At 40.2% G+C, this 20,052-nt stretch overlaps 1 protein-coding gene across 2 annotated transcripts in view; it reads left to right on the top strand.

The window, feature by feature from the left end:
* The window catches only part of LOC124607246 (protein scarlet-like), a 421,917-nt gene extending 417,229 nt beyond the window's left edge, over positions 1 to 4,688 (top strand). For both annotated transcript variants that reach the window (XM_047139521.1, XM_047139522.1), the window contains exon 14: positions 4,382 to 4,688. In XM_047139521.1, the coding sequence (XP_046995477.1) occupies positions 4,382 to 4,563 (182 nt within the window). In that variant the 3' untranslated portion in view covers positions 4,564 to 4,688. The remainder of the gene's footprint in view (positions 1 to 4,381) is intronic.
* Positions 4,689 to 20,052: the final 15,364 nt, after the last annotated feature.

Here is a 20,052-nt window from a genome sequence, read left to right as displayed (position 1 = left end):
GCGGTGCATTTGAAATGGTTTCCTCTGCCAACCAGAAGAAAAAACATTGATTTCAATGCTGTGTGTCGCCGTTCTGACCTCCATCGTGGAGGCTTGAATAGAATGGGTGACGACCTTTTCGTCATGAGACACGTCAACGGTGGCATTGGGCAGAAATGTTGCGCAATTTGCTGACAATGTGACACCATTACCCCCCTTACGCTTCAGATGAACTTCTGAGTTGTTGTCTCTTTTCCGTATGTGTCGATACCCTGCTGTTTGAAGCGCCGCCGAGCCCGAGAACTTGGAAAAAGCGATCCTTTAATACTGTTGCGTGGATGTGGCGAACCTCCAACTCGTCAGACCTGAACCCAATCGAATACACCTAGGATGTGGCTGAACGTAGAACGTAGCGTCAGAGCTCATCGCCCCCCCCCCCCCCCCCGGGAATTTTCGGGAATGAGGAGACATGCGTGTGGAGATATGGTGCCAACTCCCTCCAGCGACCTACCCCGAGGCCTCACTGCTTGCATTCCACACCTTGTCGCTGCTGTTACCATGCCAAATGTGGACATATGAGCTATTACGTAGGTGGTCATTATGTTCTGGTTGATCAGAATATATGAAAATGCAATTGATTTGAGCATACTCCTCCGTATGTTTTACTTCTGGCAAGTTTTGGTAACGTTCCAAATTTCATTACAATTAATTAACATTATCCCATGCCAAATTGAACTTAAAAATCTGAATAAGACTTAAATACTGATAAAACTGTGTATATTTTTCTATTGGCTTAATCAGTTGAAATCAGCTTGTCTACGTTTTGCAAACGAGCTGAAATATATTTAAATTAAAGACGTTATTGTATTAATAAAGGAACAAATGTGTGAATGCAGTATATATTAATATTAGTTGTAAGACAATGTTCTTCTCAGAGTCTTTTTTTATATATGTAGCAAGATTAAGGAAAGGCAAACCTACGTTTCTAGCATTTGTAGACTTAGAGAAAGCTTTTGACAATGTTGACTGGAATACTCTCTTTCAAATTCTAAAGGTGGCAGGGGTAAAATACAGGGAGCGAAAGGCTATTTACAATTTGTACAGAAACCAGATGGCAGTTATAAGAGTCAAGGGATATGAAAGGGAAGCAGTTGTTGGGAAGGGAGTAAGACAGGGCTGTAGCCTCTCCCCGATGTTATTCAATCTTTATATTGAGCAAGCAGTAAAGGAAACAAAAGAAAAATTCGGAGTAGGTATTAAAATCCATGGAGAAGAAATAAAAACTTTGAGGTTCGCCGATGACATTGTAATTCTGTCAGAGACAGCAAAGGACTTGGAAGAGCAGTTGAATGGAATGGACAGTGTCTTGAAAGGAGGATATAAGATGAACATCAACAAAAGCAAAACGAGGATAATGGAATGTAGTCGAATTAAGTCGGGTGATGCTGAGGGAATTAGATTAGGAAATGAGACACTTAAAGTAGTAAAGGAGTTTTGCTATTTGGGGAGCAAAATAACTGATGATGGTCGAAGTAGAGAGGATATAAAATGTAGACTGGCAATGGCAAGGAAATCGTTTCTGAAGAAGAGAAATTTGTTAACATCGAGTATAGATTTAAGTGTCAGGAAGTCGTCTCTGAAAGTATTTGTATGGAGTGTAGCCATGTATGGAAGTGAAACATGGACGATAAATAGTTTGGACAAGAAGAGAATAGAAGCTTTCGAAATGTGGTGCTACAGAAGAATGCTGAAGATTAGATGGGTAGACCACATAACTAATGAGGAAATATTAAATAGGATTTGGGAGAAGAGAAGTTTGTGGCACAACTTGACCAGAAGAAGGGATCGGTTGGTAGGACATGTTCTGAGGCACCAAGGGATCACCAATTTAGTATTGGAGGGCAGCGTGGAGGGTAAAAATCGTAGAGGCAGACCAAGAGATGAATACACTAAGCAGATTCAGAAGGATGTAGGTTGCAGTAGGTACTGGGAGATGAAGAGGCTTGCTCAGGATAGAGTAGCATGGAGAGCTGCATCAAACCAGTCTCAGGACTGAAGAGCACAACAACAACAACAGCAAGGACATTATCCTCGGTGATCGCACACATATGCAAAATGAATTCCTTTTGTTCTTCACCGACCGTTAACAGTCTGTTGGGATCTTGCATTAAATTCACTCCTCTCTCAACGTATCATATGTCACCTTAAGAATTTTCATAGTCTCTTTGGTACTAAGGCAGGAAGTGTTTGAATCCGTAGAAGTAGGAACCTTATTTAAGAGTTATAAATCTACAAGAGACTAAACCAGCAAAGAATACAGGGAAATGTGGAAGACTGGTTGGAAAGAAGGATGTACAAGGGTAAACGAGGGCGTATTATGACAACTGTAATCATTATTGTTGCTTTAGTAGATTTGTCATTAACTCTCTTCTAAAGCTGAAGGTGTTACTCAGTTCCCTAATATAAAGCGGAAGGTTGTTCCTGAGTCAGGTTCCCGCTGCTGAGGACTTCGAGAACGTTGTTAACGGTGGAATAGGACAGAAAGGATTTTGCTCTGATGGGACAGGGTAGTGTACCAAGTTGTTCAGACAATAGCATTAAGGTCGAGGAGAGATATGGGAGATAGTGAACGTTGATAAGAAAGTAGAGAGGACACAGGGTAGGAAAATGCCTGCGATTGTCTGCGTGCAGTCAGGGTTCCTGTACATATGATGGTGAAATATGAATTCAGGTTCAAATGGCTCTGAGCACTATGGGACTCAACTGCTGAGGTCATTAGTCCCCTAGAACTTAGAACTAGTTAAACCTAACTAACCTAAGGACATCACAAACATCCATGCCCTAGGCAGGATTCGAACCTGCGACCGTAGCGGTCTTGCGGTTCCAGACTGCAGCGCCTTTAACCGCACGGCCACTTCGGCCGGCATATGAATTCAGCAATTTCCCCATTTGAAGCGCCGGCCGGAGTGGCCTTGCGGTTCTAGGCGCTGCAGTCTGGAACCGAGCGACCGCTACGGTCGCAGGTTCGAATCCTGCCTCGGGCATGGATGTGTGTGATGTCCTTAGGTTAGTTACGTTTAATTAGTTCTAAGTTCTAGGCGACTGATGACCTCAGAAGTTAAGTCGCATAGTGCTCAGAGCCATTTGAACCATTTTGAACCCATTTGAAGTAATAAGGAGATTCAGAGCAGAACATCTTAGAAAACATTTTGATGGATTATGAGTGGCCTATACGAAAGTGCTAAATTTAAATTTATTCATTGAACAGTTTAGGTGTTCCTTCAGTAGGATGTTACGGTACAGTGAATAAAAAGATTGATCTAACAACAGTTAACAACGGATCACAAGCTGCATGGTTTGTTGTTGGATATGATAATTCTTCAAAACCCAGTTGAAGCTCCACGTTGATTCAGAAAAGCCCCTTTTGCCACACACTGAAACTTGATGTTTACTCTAAACTGGGCGCGAATGATTAAACTGAACGTAATCTCGAGATGAGTGCAATTTCATCCCGGCTAATTCGAAACTCACTTCTCAACGAGGGCTTATCCGGAGATCGCTACCTACCAACTGGTAGTGATACACCCCCAGCGTGTTATCGCAGCACGAACAACGATGATATTTCATAAAACATTGTCAGCAGGCAACGATTAATGTTGCTTTGCTTTCTTTCTCGCATTCGAGTTTCGCAATGAATAGGGAGGATCCATTTATGGCACATGGTATTGTGATTAGGATATTCCTAACGAATCTGAATTTGGAATAACAATAAAGACGACTGAAGGTCATAGAGACTAGGGAACAGGTGATGGTTAGAGAGGTGGAGCAGGGAGGAAGTAGGAATAGCGGGGGAAAGGAGGAGATGGACAGAGAGAGCAGGCAGGAGGAGTTGGAGAAAGAGAGGGAGGGAGGAGAAGATGGACAAAGAGAAACTGGAGTTTCAAATGTTCAAATGTGTGTGAATTCCTAAGGGACCCAACTGCTAAGGTCATCGGTCCCTAGACTTACACACTACTTAAACTAACTTATGCTAAGAATAACACACACACCCATGCCCGAGGGAGGACTCGAACCAACGGCGGCACGGGCCGTGCAATCAGTGATATGCCGCCTCTAACCGCGCGGCAGAAAGTGGAGGAAGTGATGGACACAGAGAGGAGGGAGGAGGAGTTTAGGAGCTATATCCAACTCCCATACATATTTTGCAATTGCGAAGCATTGCCTGGTATGCTAGAAGCTTGTAAATATAAAAAAAAATAGTAAATAAAACGACGTGTGAGAATACGGGATCTTTGAAACTCAGTTTATGACACTACTTATATGGAACCTACGTGATAATGAAAGGAGAATTGCTGATCTAGGATGACGTGCTTGACCTCTGTCTCTCTCTCTCTCTTTGCAGCATGCGAGTTGCCCGCCGGTGCGATGGGTGCCGGATGCGCCACGGACGGCGCGGAGGTGCTGTCGCAGTACAGCTTCGCCGAGGGCCACTTCCTCTATGACATCGGCATCATGCTGGCACTGTTCTTCATCTTCCATCTGCTGGCTTACGCTTGCCTGAGGGCGCGTGCTAACACTAAGTGACTACGAAACCGGCATCAGTGCTGCCATTCCACTTCACATTCTTGTGCCATGACTACAGAGACACAACTCATCCCGTGTACAGATAATTTATTAGAATCAATAAACTGTTTTATGTTATGCTGTAATACTTGCGAACTCAATACATTATTTAAGCTCCCTCCTTATATGAAATATTGTGCACCTGGGATGTCGTACAAACTCGTTTCGTGGAACCTAATACAGTCCGCGTTCTAAAAGGCACGGAATTGTTAGATGGTGTAAATCACTGAATGTTTTGCTGGGTGGTAATGCGGTCGCGCATACTGCGCCCTCTGTAGAGATGAAGGCTGCAGCTGACGTACGCGGTATTGGAGGATAGGAAAAGTTGCCTGTTATTACATTCTGGTGTCTTTCTTTTACCCTCCGTTTGTGCGGTTAAGATTCGAATTTAGAGGAAGATGCGCTGTCGCACTATTATTAGACGTGTGTGACAAGTAAAACGAAGAATACAGTGGAGTTGGAAAATATGTAGAAACACCGTGAGAAGTGTGTGCTTGAAGATAAAAGCAGATGCTAGCCAAGTCTGCAGGTTGCGCTATTGTATCTGACCACACTACAAGTGTCAGTCGTGCTCAGGACAATGTTCTGTCTAGTCATGAGTGCATAATGTCGAAGCTAAGTGAATTCGAACATGGGCGAATTGTGGGTGACTCCATAACCAGAGTAGCCGAGTCTTTGGTGCTCAAAGAGGCACCGTATCGAAGATTTATACTGCATACAGGGAAAGGGCAAAACCATCATCCGCTAAGTCACAACGCGAAAGAAAATATGTGTTGATTGGTACTGATAGACGGATATTGAAGAGGGTTTTGACGAAAAATAAGCGGACGACAGCTGCAAAAGTCATTATAGAGCTGAATGTCGCACTCGCGAACCCTGTCTGCACCGATATACACTACTGACTATTAAAATTTCTACACCAAGAAGAAATGCAAATGATACACGGGTATTCATTGGATACATAAATTATACTAGAACTGACATGTGATTACATTTTCACGCAATTTGGGTGCATAGATCCTGAGAAACCAGTAGCCAGAACAACCACCTCTGGCCGTAATAACGGCCTTGATACGCCTGGGCATTGAGTCAAACAGAACTTGGATGGCGTGTACATGTACAGCTGCCCGTGCAGCTTCAACACGATACCACAGTTCATCAAGAGTAGTGACTGGCGTCTTGTGACGAGCCAGTTGCTCGGCCACCATTTACCAGACGTTTTCAGTTGGTGAGAAATCTGGAGAATGTGCTGGCCAGGGCAGCAGTCGAACATTTTCTGTATCCAGAAAGGCCCGTACAGGACCTGCAACATGCGGTCGTGCATTATCCTGCTAAAATGTAGCGTTTCGAAGGGATCGAATGAAGGGTAGAACCACGGGTTGTAACACATCTGTAACGTAACGTCCACTGTTCAAAGTGCTGTCAATGCGACAAGAGGTGACCGAGACGTGTAACCAACGGCACCCCATACCATCACGCCGGGTGATGCGCCAGTATGGGGATGACGGATACACGCTTCCAATGTGCGTTCACCGCGATGTCGCCAAACACGGATGCGACCATAATGACGCTGTAAACAGAAGCTGGATTCATCCGAATAAATGACGTTTTGCCATTCGTGCACCCAGGTTCATCGTTGAGTACACCATCGCAGGCGCTCCTGTCTGTGATGCAGCGTCAAGTGTAACCGCTGCCATGGTCTCTGACCTGATAGTCCATGCTGCTGCAAACGTCGTCGGACTGTTCGTGCAGATGGTTGTTGTCTTGCAAACGTACCCATCTGTTGACTCAGGGATCGAGACGTGGCTTCACGATCCGTTACAGCCGTGCGGATAAGATGCCTGTCATCTCGACTGCTAGTGATACGAGGCCGTTGGGATCCAGCACGACGTTCCGTATTATCCTCCTGAACCCACCGATTCCATATTTTGCTAACAGTCATTGGATCTCGACCAACGCGAGCAGCAATGTCGCGATACGATAAATCGCAATCGCGGTAGGCTACAATTCGACCTTTATCAAAGTCGGAAACGTATTGGTACGCATTTCTCCTCCTTACATGAGGCATCACGACAACGTTTCACCAGGCAACGCAGGTCAACTGCTGTTTGTGTATGAGAAATCGGTTGGAAACTTTCCTCATGTCACTACGTTGTAGGTGTCGCCACCGGCGCCAACCTTGTGTGAATGCTCTGAAAAGCTAATCATTTGCATATCACAGCATCTTCTTCCTGTCGATTAAATTTCGCGTCTGTAGCACATCATCTTCGTGGTGTAGCAATTTTAATGGCCAGTATTGTCTCTCAAAGAGAGCTCGTAAGCAGAGAAGTACAAGGCGAGCTGGAATTCTAAAATTACTGCATCATCAGAGATACGAACGCCGGTAATAGGAAAATGTGGTGAGAAGCCATAAATCTTAGAATAAGGAACAATGGAAGAAAGTAATTTGATCGGATGAGTCTTGTTTCACACTGTTTCCAGGTTGTGACCGCGTTCACGTCCAACGAGCAAAACATGCCAAGGTTTCAGTGATGATTTGGGCACCCATATCGTGACAAAGCGTAGGCCCCATGTTTACTCTGCAGCGTCACATTACTGCCGAGCATTACGTGACCATATTGGTTTGTCACGTTGCCCCTGGCCCCCACAGTCACTAAAAATCTCTATACAAGTGGATGTGTGTATGTTTGTATGTCCCACACCCCTTGCGCTGAGAATTATTAAAACGATCTCTACGCACAAAAATTTCACCACATAAAAAAGAAGCCAGATATGAAGCACTTAAAGAAAATATTTATTTGTGAACTCCGCCAAGGCTGATTATGAAGTAAAATTTTCAATGTCTTCACTTGAAACTGACTTTCAAATTCACGCTTCCCCGTTAGACCAGAATAATAAAACTTTTGCAAAACTTTTCAAGATAAAACCATTACTAAGTTCATCAGATTGCCATGCAGCAATTTAGAAAATTAATTATTATTTTCGTGGACAAGTTATTCCTATTAGTAAAAAGGAAAAGGGAAAATAGACGAAATGTGAAAAATAAGTACGTTTGTTTCAAATTTTCTGCCCGATCTGTGGCATAATTACGAAGTTGTTTTCCTGAACTGAATATGAGAAATCAGAATAAGAGATTTTTTCCCATATACTTCGTAAGTTGGCTTTCATCTTCAACAACTCAAGTATTTTAAAATTTTGTTGACTGGAGGCTCTAAAACTGGACATTGTAAATTAGTAACAATATCTCGCCAATGGCGGATCGATACCACATCGAAGTGTTGCATTTGCCCTGCTAGAAAAAAGGACTCGCAATACAATTCACAATAAAATAAAAAATGTGGACTGGAGGATTAATAATATAACAGCAGTTACGTAACACGAAGTAAGTTAGCATATAACGAAATCACTGCACCTATAGCCCATGAAGCTTACTTTGTGGAAGCTGAAAACGGAAAGACAAGTGCGAACAGCCAGGCTCCTCGAAGCTGCTCTGTAAAAGAAATTTGAAGACTGTGCCTTCTTTTATTACACAGGTACACAAATATGTACATCGACTCTTGGTCGCAAAAAATTTTTACATAAGCTTTTACACAAAATACAGTTCTGTAGAAGGGGTATTACAATGCCCCCTGAGTGACTACGATACTATTGGCTACTTCGTTGTGAGTAGTCATTCAACCTTTACACATCGGAAAGAGAAGTTAATATGTAAATATCTTTTCCTTAGTTAATATGTAAATGTCTTTATCTTATTCAATAAAAACAATTTCATTAAACGTATCATCTAATTGTAAAGTCCTTGGAACAAATTTGTCCTTAACACATTTAAATATGTCATATGAGCGACACAGAGCTCTGGGCGTCGTTTTCAAAGACTTGTCGGCTTGTGCACATGGCACAAAGCTGGCTGCGAGTCGATCCAACGCTTGACGTTAAGACGCGGATCACGATGTCAGTCGCAGGTTATAACGTCTGGCAGGGTTGGCGTGACGTCAGTAGGCGGTGCCAGGCTGGTTGGCTTCACATTCTGGGAACGCTCGCAGTGCACGGGCACACTGTCTTCCTGGTTGTCACCTCAGTGCGTGCTTGCATTCGAGCAACTGTGCCGAGGCTCTGCTATTCACGAAATATTTGTACATTGGCTTAAGTCGTTTGCAAGGGTGCACTTCTGAGGTGCACACAGACTTAAAATGCATAGAAAAATACATTTACGGTAGATAAATATTAGATTGCTTTCCTTACAATAGGTAGCAACATAAGTTTATAATTTACAACCATTCATCTTTTTATGGTACTTAGTCAACTGGAAAAACTAGGACTTTTTCATAGCATAGGAATGATACAAATTCAGTCTAAGCTGAAAGTTTTCTCTCTGGATAGTAGATTCCTTATCTACAAATGTGAAAAGTTGTTGAATTCACACAAATGTTATGTGCCCCTTTTGTTTTCTTGTACGTAAATTAACGTGTACATTTTGAATGGTCAATAAGTGCACTACACCGAAGTTGGACGACAGTTACATTTTACTGTTGGCGTGCTGCACCTTAGTTCAGGCCCGATCATAAGACGTGGAACACCGTGTTTACTGGATGTGGAACATCTTTAGTGGGGGTCGGTGTTGGAGATGCATTGTGAGTTATTCATTGGAATCCACTGCAGCCCTTTCGGCACCACACTCTCTTGAACGAAATGGTTTCAGTTCGTTCCCGAAGTACGTGTACACCCTGTATCCGGCAGTAATGGTGTTTACGTCACCCAATATTCGTTTAACACCCCACCAGGGATACGATTACACACGATGCACTAATTATCTTCCGCAACACACAATTGGTCACTGCTTATCAGGTGGACACCGCTAGTTTGTTTTTCACCATAGCAGAACTTGGGTACCACAGTGCGTAATTTTATTATTTTACTGTGGGCTTTTACACTTTTTAACGAAATTGCTATGAAATTATTTCGTTAAAGAATAATAAATTTTTGTTTTTAGTTAATTTTATTTACCTTACTTTCTTTGCGTGCGAACTTTGTTGTAGAACCTCTCTCTTATTTACGTGTGGTAATAAAAATTTTCACTCTCAAAAGAATTACGTACATTTAAAAATTACGTAAACTCATATTAACTGATTAAGAATATTTGGTTGAAAATTAAATTCTTTACATCATTCAGCCTTGGCACACATTTTCTAAATGCAGTGGATTTTTTGTTAAATATTTTTACTGAATTCTTTCCCGGCGTTAGCTTTTGAACACAAGATTATCACTATTAGCAGAAAATGGTTAATTATTACCAAGCCAACATTTAATTATCACTGATCAAACCTACTTCACTATACATTAAAGTTATTTGAAAGAACCAAAATTGTTAAATTTCAATGTAACTATCTGTCTAAGAATGCACAAATGTGTAACTATTTTTAAAATCTCAGTCAGTCTCTGGATCGCTGTAAAAGAAGAACATTCTCTCAATTCACTGTTAATTTTTATCTATCTGTTCCCGATTTACGGGTTTGGTTGATTTTTCCTTTAGCGGAACAATTTTTTAAATGTGCCGCCGCTGCGAATCGATCGGTCGCGGCACAGCCCAGCAACACCGCTAAAAATGCTGAAAACTCTTTAAAGAAATATTATAGATGACATGGGCAAGCTAATTTACATTAATAATACACACTTTTTATAAATTTCAATATATTTTTACCACAACAAATATTTAACTCACATTAGTTCGTAATTTCTCCTTCAATGGCGGCTAAATCTAGATACAGACAAATGACATCTACCCATTCACCAAATACATCGACACAGCTTCCTACCGCTTTCAGCTCTAACGAGGAAGACCCAAGAATACATAGTGCACTGTGCTTTTATAGTATTGCTGACTATTAACATTTCTTTGTAATTTCACGACATTATTTCCCTCTGGCTGAATTTCACGTCTCTGTTTTCACAGATATTGACACATTTCGCAATTACATTATTAATATAGAAATATTACCATCCTAAATACAAAGAGAATATTACTACAAAAAATATTACAATAATAACAAATGTCTTTTACGCAAAATTCAATAATATTTTTTGTTAAATAATTACATTATATACAGATTGCTCAGAGCGGCGTATATGGTACAAATAAATTTTAGTTTGTTAATGTGTGAGTTTGCCAGGGAACGTTACAACTTACACATTTTATATCCACGTCATTTTCTCTGTTAATACGTTTGCAAATACAAGTCATATCTTTTACGAAGTTCATTTAAGATATTTTCAGTCTTTTAAAATATGGTTTAAAATCTGGGTTTGAAGTTCATATATCACGAAGTTAGTATTAAACTAATTATATACCGTACACATAAAAGTCAGGTTAGAGAAAAGTCATTACCACACGTGAGCGCAAAATAGCAAAGTATCTGTTACAAAAACGATTCAACTACATAATAAAGAAATGCTCATCAAAAAAGAACAGAAGAAAGAAGCTTTAATTAAAAGTTTTGCGTCTACAGTACACTACCATTCATGTTGCTTAGCCGTGTTGTGTTAGTGTACCACTAGTTTTGACTTTGTTTATAGGCTAATACATTATGTACATGTTTGTAAACGTGTTGTGTTTAGATGATACATGATACACAGCGCTATTTATCTGTACAAATGCTTTCGTTTATTGATAGAACGTCATTTTCAGGCATTTTACTATTTGTGCAGTATTTTTATCAGATTATGACCGTCCTTCACTTTCTTCACAAAGTAACTGTCGTAAAATTAAGATGCATGGAACGTACGGAACATTCAGGAACGTGTTAGTGTGCGATACACTCTTGCATACGGAGGAAACAATTTTGGTGAAAATTCTTGACGTTATAAAAAACTTAGAAAATAATAGTAAAAATGAGTTTGTGATACTGCGTATCTTCTTCAGATCAATGCATGTATATGTATACAAACAGATACAGAGAAAATCTTGTATCACTGATACGTAACCGTGTTTCAGATTTAAAGCTCATTCCAAAACGAAATCGGGATATGTGATGTTTCATGTTTGAGCTCAATCGACACTCAATACTGAAAATATTGTCGTAGCTAGTATTTACCTTCCACAACTTTTATTTACTGGATTCGTGTACTTTGAAACTTCTTCATATCTTTGTGTGTGTACAAACTTTAAATCTTATTGGTTCTAGGATTTGTGAGCAGATAACACCCTGAGGGTGTAATGTGTGTGATGATATATGGTTCTTCATGAAGTAGTGCCCATCTGCTGTTTTTTCGTTTCAGATGTGTAAAATTGCAATGAGTTCTGAGTAAAACATAATTTGTTACTTCATAATGTTGTGTGTTGCTGAGGTTCTTGACGTTTGCGATTTGCTAAGATTTACTTGACGTGTGAGTGTGATTAACACGGATCCTACCTTTTGTTCGTAGAATTCTGCATGTCTTGGAAATTTCTAAAGCAGTCTACCCACTCGTTGCCCTCTCTGACGTTCACCATCAACTCTGCAGGAGTGTGTTGTCTGTCATAAACAGGAAGATGGTTCACTGTCTACTCACGCAAATCGAGATACGGCACCCAACGTGTATGTTGATTATAGGTTTAAGTGCGTATGAATCTGTTCAATTCACGAAATACTCATACGGAGGAATTTGCGTGCGACTTAAAGCGTGATATTGAAAGTATTTGTACATCATCGTCTCCCAAAAATTGTCGTAGTTTATAGCCAGTGAAGTAAGATGAAATGTCTGTGAGCAGTGACTTGAGCTATTCCATAGTGGGAATATAATCATTTGAGATTCTTTTGATTATTACTGCAAAGGCAGAAAACTTCGCATCGCACAGGCTTACAAACTTGCAAAAATTTCCATACAGTACAATAACATATTCCTTACCTCCGCTAGCGGTCAATATGAAGCAGCAGTGAAACTCCAAGTGGTTTACTAGGTAAAATAGAGTGTAATTCAGTCTTACTGCCTGATGAATTTTGCTTTCGGACAGACGACACAAGTGCTTAGTAATCGATGTACCTTTCCTCGCATATTAGGAAAGTTTCAACACAGGCTGCGTTCCCTTACAAACTCTGAGGCACCGTGACGTGCATGATGTGTACACCAAATAAGTTTACGTACACTTTCAGGCGGAATGCAGCCGAATCGTCTGTCTCAGGATGTCTGGTGTAGTAAAAAACGTCATTGTATAAAGTCTAAAAATGTCTACGTTATTCTGTTCCAACTCTGTTCTCACCTTGTGCCAACATGGATCTGTTACTTTTAATTCTTTCATGTTTCTGCACGTATCAGTATCGTATTGTCTCCAGAGTTTTTCATGAGTACAATGCTATGGTCCATTACTTGTTCTGCAGCTTCTACATTTTCTTTAATACCTTTTGGGGTCTGGACAATTCGTCAGTTACATTATTTTGTTTTCCTGCTATATGAAGTAATTCAAAAGAATATTCTTTTAAAGCCAATGGCCAGTGCAGTAGGCACGGGTGTAATAACCTGCAAGAAATCAGAAAACTCAAAGTTTTGTGATCAGTACATAGCTTTATGTTTTCACCATGAATGTAGTAACTGAACTTTCTGAATGTTCACGCGATCGCTAATGTTTTTGATTTAGTCACTGAATAAAAACGCTTGTGTTCCGTGAGTGTTCTACTTGCAAAGCTAATCACTTTTACTTCGTACTTACCTTATTCTTGTCCAGTTTGAAAGGGACTTGAAAACAATCCTGTGAAGCATCTGCAGTGACACAAAAATTTTTGGTCAAACCAGTATGATGTAAGCTATCCGAGTTAACCTGTGCTTCTCTGATTTCATTCAAGGCATTAGCGCATTCCTGTGCCCAAAGCCATAAAGAATTCTTCCTAAGTAAATATAGTAATGCTGTGCCGTTTAACTGGTGTGGATCGAAACATCACAAAAATGAGCAGAGTCCAGAGAATGCTTTTAACTGCTTCTTGGTGTATGGATACAGGAAATTCTTGATTGCACTAATTTTATCGGCATCTAGTTGTATTCCTTGTAAGGATATTATATGTCCTAGAAATTTGATTTCCTCTCTTGCAAACTTTAATATTTGTAAATTTGCTGTTATTCTTGCTTGGGAAAATTTTTCTAGCGTTCTTTCTGGAATGTGTAGGTTCTCTTCTTAATAATTGGTTGCTGTAAGGATGTTGTCAATGTACAGTGTTACACTTTCTACCACAGCTAACCTAGTACAGTCTAAAGCTACGATGACCATTCCAGAAGTAACTAAGTCCGAGGGTTGTACATAAAACTGAGAGCTTCTATCGCAAAAAATAAAGGCCATATACTTTCTAGAATCTGGAGTTAAATAACCTGCCAGTATGAACTTCTTAAATCAGTACTCATAAGATTTTGACACCATGAAATTTTTGTACCTGCTCGTTCTCAGGCCTTGTGGGTACAGGTATAATCATTTTATTTAAAGATTATGCATCTAACTTGAAAATAATGCTTCCATTAGGCTTGGCTACCGACAACAACGGACTACAGTATGGTGATTAAAATGGTTCGATAATCTTCCACTCTACCATTTGCTTCATATCGTCTCTCACTGTTGTTGGCTTCGATCAGGTGATCATGTAGGTGGCATGTAAAAATATATCATGTGGGCGAATCCTGTATTGTAAAATAGACTTCAGTAACATCTGGTTTTTGTTTAACTATCTGTAAATAGTGTAGGAGTAAATCATATAACTTATCTTGCTGTTCCTTTGTAATGGCAGTAGATGCAATCACTTTATCGCCCATGAGCTCCTTTAACTGCGATATTTCATCCTTTGTTATGGGGTGGCTAATGTTGTGACTGACATGATTGCCGAAAAATTGTATACGATAGCTCTTGCAATATTTACCATGATTCAATTTCTGTCGGGAATTACATCAATCCTTTCGCCATTGTGCGTTAAGCAACCAAACTGCACTCACGATTCGGAATTTCTAACAAGAAATTGCGGAATAGGGATTAGTTCCTTCATCCTCTTGTATAAATTGTATGATACAGTACATATCGCTTCCCCGTATCTAAAGCAATTGTGGTTGGCATACCACCCACAATAGCTAGTGTTAATGCCAGTAACACTTTGTTATTTGGGGCAACGGTATTTCGCATTTTATGGTGTTAACTCGTCACGAAGGTCAATAAAAGTTTTTTCTTAATTACCGTATTAGATCAGTCGGTTCATTATCTGGTTTATTATGGTTCTTGTAACTAACTTGTGACACTTGCGACAGGGTGTTGCCCCCATCATGAGCCCAGTTAAAACTTACAATGTGTCATATTGTGCCCACTTAATGTTGTGTATTTGTTACCAGCAGCGGACAGGTACTGTTGTCTGCTGCAGTTCTGAATGTAGCATGGCGTATCGTTTGGTGAGTTTTTCTTTATATGTTACCTGTAAGAGGGCTAAGTTGTTGTAATGCAAGTTGGCAGTCCAGCTAATACCAGCGATTACTTCTTTCTTTTCTTGCAATCGTACAGGCGATGAGTTAGTTTCCGGATGACTGCGGAATCATTTAGCAAATAAATTCTTTCAATTACGTTTCTGATCAGAGTAGTTAGCTGTTTGTGTTTAAACAGGGTATTGCGGTACATAAAAATTGTAAAAATCTCATTACTGCCCCCGGATTATACAATAGGTGGTAGGACAGTTTCTTGCTATCCTTTGTGTCACGCGTTTTACTAAGCTGGTTGACGTTATGTACAACGTTGTCAGAGCCTGAAATTGTTGAAAGAGCATGCACTGCCCCCCCCCCCCCTCCCCTACCTAATCGTAGTAGGGCAGGTTACGAAAAGATACCTTCCTGTATACCATATCGCTATGATGCTTGGTTTCAGAAAGGTCTTTCTTGTTTTCTGAAACGTCACTGAAATATGTATTCACGTCGTCGAACGGACATGCGTGAGGACATACCAAAAGCGTCAAAATTCAGCTCACGTCGCATTGTGTTCTTGAGTGATGTGAGATTATATGACCATTTCGGTGCCTTTTTCATATAAATTTTTTTAAATTTCTTCACAAAAGTGACACAGTTTACATTCCTGATAAATTCATCGTGCGATAGCCTTTCACTTGCATTCCATTTGACTATGGATACGATGTCAACACTTTTGGTTTCAGAGAACAAAGCATCGTCTGCAAATGGCAAGCTGAAGGCGATTTGCAAAATTTTCTGTATTGTTGCAACCATCCGTTATTTCTGCTGTGATCAATGGCAGGACCGAAAAGTTATTTCTACTTCTTCCTCATCTAATTGTTCAACATTTGCAAATAGTAATAAAGAAAGATAATGTTCCCTAGTTTCTTTCTGTTTGCAAACGTTGGAAACCTGCTTCTGAACATTAGATACACTCGATGAGAGTTCCGAAATTATGTGGTAATATTTTGTGTTGCTTCTTCGAATTTCGTTTTCATTTCGAGCTGATACCGTCGTAGCAGTTTCACTTCTGACTTCACCTCTGAACATAATCATATAAGTTCATTTTTGAACGTGGTCATATCGTATTTGGTACTCAGAGCGGATATTTCATCCTTGGGGCCAGTGTGGATCTTTGAGTATTCATTTCATTTTCGAAAGTGGGCATTTGTGTGGTCAGTTTAGTATCAAGAGCAGATATTTGATGGATCGCACTGAGTAATTTTTTTGCAATATTTGTACCACATTTAGTCCGCAAAAAGCTTGTACTTGGGGAATGCACGCTCGTCTGAAACTCGAAGCATTGAGTTCGCGATGTGTTCGTTATTAGTGGATGAGTGCACATTTTGTTTTACTGTGTCATTTTCGGAATACATATTGCTTTCACTCAAAGCAGCGTCAATATCTTCCATACATGCGTTTATTTCTACATCGTTACTTCCTTCGACTGAAGATGTGGCTCGAAACAGTTTCAGACTTTTTCTTTTTGTAACTTTCTGCCATAATAACAAAAGATTGATGAATCACAATAAAGCATTTTTTGAAAAAATTGACATTAACTAAACGCAAATATTAAACCTCTGGCATATAACGGAAGCACAGTCTGCATTTATGTCAATTATTAGCTAGACCATTGCGCGTGTGATACAACACGATCGTCTGTTTTCTAAGACCTAAACTGCAAATTTTTGTCACTGTTATCGTATTGTATTATGTTACGTGAAAATATGTTGCTAAGCTTCAAAAATAATGTACTGCTGAAGTGTTAAAATAAAGGAACATAAATTGCGGCCTAGCACTAATAGCAAAAATGAATTTTCTCTCAACTTCAATCTTATCATTCTGGTTCCGGATTATTACTGATTTCTTTTCGCATTTCCTTTTTTTTATTACATTGATTGCAGTTCTAGTTTTCATTTGGTTTATGTATTCTTGCAATAATGCTCCAATTGATCGATCGACCATGAAAAGGACAAACAATTAGCACATTGAAAACAATGATGGTTACGTACAATAGGTGTTATTTAATAATTGTGCGGTCGTGGTCGCCAGTGTACAGTGGCTTCCATCTCCGTCAACTAAGATATTTTAAAATTGTGATCCCAGACAGCTGTGGGAGCGGCGCAACAGGGGATGTGGACCCATTGACTTCTAATAGATGTAATCTGCATTTCGCTATTTGTTTGTCGCTCTATGCTGTATCGTCAATTTGAAAAACTCGGAATTCGTTTCTGAATGACTGTAGGTTCTGCACGTACGATAAGTAAGAAAGGACAGTTCAGACTAGTAATAAAATCACACCAGTGGTGGATCGCTACCGTACCGGCACCTCCTAGATATTCTGAAAACAAGTCATAATACAATGAATAATGAAATTAAACTTGAGGACTGGAGGATTAATAATAAAATTTCACATAAGGAACTCAAGATAAATTAGCGTATTGTGAAATTATTACAATTACAGCCCATAATCCTTACATTAAGGAGGCTTAAAATAGAAAGGAAACTGCGAACAGCTAGGCTCCTAGCTCCTATCTAAGAAATTTATTACACATATAACGTAAATATGGTCTATAAGATCATCGACTCTTTCGTAGCAAAAACTTTTCCCTCAGTTTTGTACACAAAATATAGTTTTTTTAGAAATGAGAATCACACGATCACGCATGTGTTGTCCAAAATGTTAAATTCCTTTGATTAATATCAAATTCATCCATCAATGGACTTTTAAATAAGTTACCTTACTACGCTTCTTACAGTACTTTGTTTTATTCAGTATTTTTTTAAGTACATACAAGTTACTTATGTCTGCAAGCTGAGTTCATAGAAGGTGCGACTTAAGAACATGTAACAAGTAGACAGATGCTGTTTCCAAAAGTTACGTGAATTTTTTAATAAGCAACAACTAAAGGTATTTTCCTATATATTCTCAACAGTTAGTTTAAAATTACCTAAACCACACGGACAACGTACAAATTTGGGAGGTGGTGCCAACCATCTTATACATATTTATTAAACACCACATTTACAACTAATGCTGCTGTTTCGCTATGTCAGAACACTTATTCTCATCCAGTTGTGGTCACATAATATCATCATCGGGCGCCTTGTTATAAAAGACTAAGCTATTTTAAAGCACATTAAATGATGTCAGTAAAAACGGTAGCGTGACTACAAAATATCACGTGCAAGTAATTTCAATACTTCAGCACTTGCGCATTGTATTCATGACTTTCGGTTTCCCGATAACATTCATACATCGGCAAATATAATGTAACCTGCTGAACTGCGTGTGACATTTGAATAACAACGTTACATATGATCACTAAGTCCTGCCACAACTTCAACAGGAACCAACATGCTGGTAACTGACGAGCAACATCTAAACATACTGTTTTATATATTTCCTGATTTTAAGCCACCGCGTGATTTTTCTAAATGACACGAACTTTTTGGAGCAAAAATATTTAATTCTGGTACAACTGCTGTCCGAAGGATGAAACTATTGGTTAATGCTTCTTCTTCATTTCACGTATTGGGTAAATTGTCTGTTGTGGTATTCCGCCTCTTAAATAACATTCGTATATTTTTTCCAGTGCTTACATGTTTGAGAGCCTTGACCGAGAGTCCTCCACCTGCGTGGTCTACAAGTTCCTTGTACAGGGTGTTTCCGTAAAAGCGTGAAAAAATGCACCACGAAATAGAGAATACTCCACTGATGATTTTGAGACAGGAAACCTGGTGTCGGAGAAGCCAGCTTTCGCAGATATGGAAGTAAACTTGTCTAGCATTACTGTTTTCCATCTGATTTTTGATTAACACGTGCACAAATTTCCACGTAATGTGCTCTTTATTTACATGTACCTTCTTTAGCTCCTACAAGGAAACAAGGACGACGAGCCTGATTACCAGGAAGGCATGATGCAGGTTTTGTTTACTTTACTTGTCCATAAGATGGCTCTGTCGTATCGTATTCTCATTGTCCCATGACAGAACGCGCTATGAAGCAATGGCAGACCCGTTCATTACTCAGTGCTATTCAGAGAGGTGCAGTACCGGCATAGTATTTCCTAGTCGCTGGATTAGGAGACGACATCCTATTACATGGCCTGCGAGATCTCTTATCCTCTTGATTATTTGCTATGGGGTCATCTAAAATCACTTGTATATGAGACCCCAGATGATATGGAGGTGGAATTAGTTGCCAGAATAGTAGCTGCAAGTGATGTCACCAGGCGCGAGGGACTGGTACGATTTTTCCATTGAGCACTTTGAGGAGCAAGGTCAGAGAACTGCGAGGTTGCGTCTGTCTTGCTACCCAGGGTACGTAAATGACACCTTGATATGGCCTCGTGGTGAAACTGCACTGTAGCAGTTCGTCGACCAAGTGAACATTGTCCATCCCAACATTAAATCCGCTACCGAGCGAAGTGGCACAGTGGTTAGCACACTGGACTCGCATTCGGGTGAACGATGGTTCAAACCTGCGTCCGGCCATCCTGGTTAAGGTTTTCCGTGATTTCCCTAAATAGTTTCAGGCAAATGCCGGGATGGTTCCTTTGAAAAGGCACGGCCGACTTCCTTCCCCATCCTTCCATAATCCGATGGGACCGATGACCTCGCTGTTTGGTCCTCTCTCCAAAATGAACCAACCAACCAACAATTAAATTTGCTATCGAGTTGGAGAAGGAGGGCTTGGATATTTTGGTTGAAAGGAAGGTAGAAGGCCGGAATGATCATTCAGTGTACAGGAAATCCACACACACCGACAGGTACGTGAACACCAACAGTTTTCACCGCCATCTACACAAGAAAGCGGTCCTGACACTCTGGTACAAAGGGCAAACATTATTTCTGATGACGACAGTCTAGAGTCTGACTTGTAGCATTTGAAGTGTGTGTTCAGGGAAAGTGGTTAGTGCAAGGGAGACATTCCAAAAGCTTTCAGATGCCACCGACGATAGAAGCATCGTGAATTGGCGGTAGGGGCTGAGGCAGCTGCATTCCTTCAGTGCTGTG

Source organism: Schistocerca americana, chromosome 3, assembly GCF_021461395.2.
Source record: "Schistocerca americana isolate TAMUIC-IGC-003095 chromosome 3, iqSchAmer2.1, whole genome shotgun sequence".
Taxonomy (NCBI): domain Eukaryota; kingdom Metazoa; phylum Arthropoda; class Insecta; order Orthoptera; family Acrididae; genus Schistocerca; species Schistocerca americana.
This window is presented reverse-complemented; position numbering and strand designations above follow the sequence as displayed.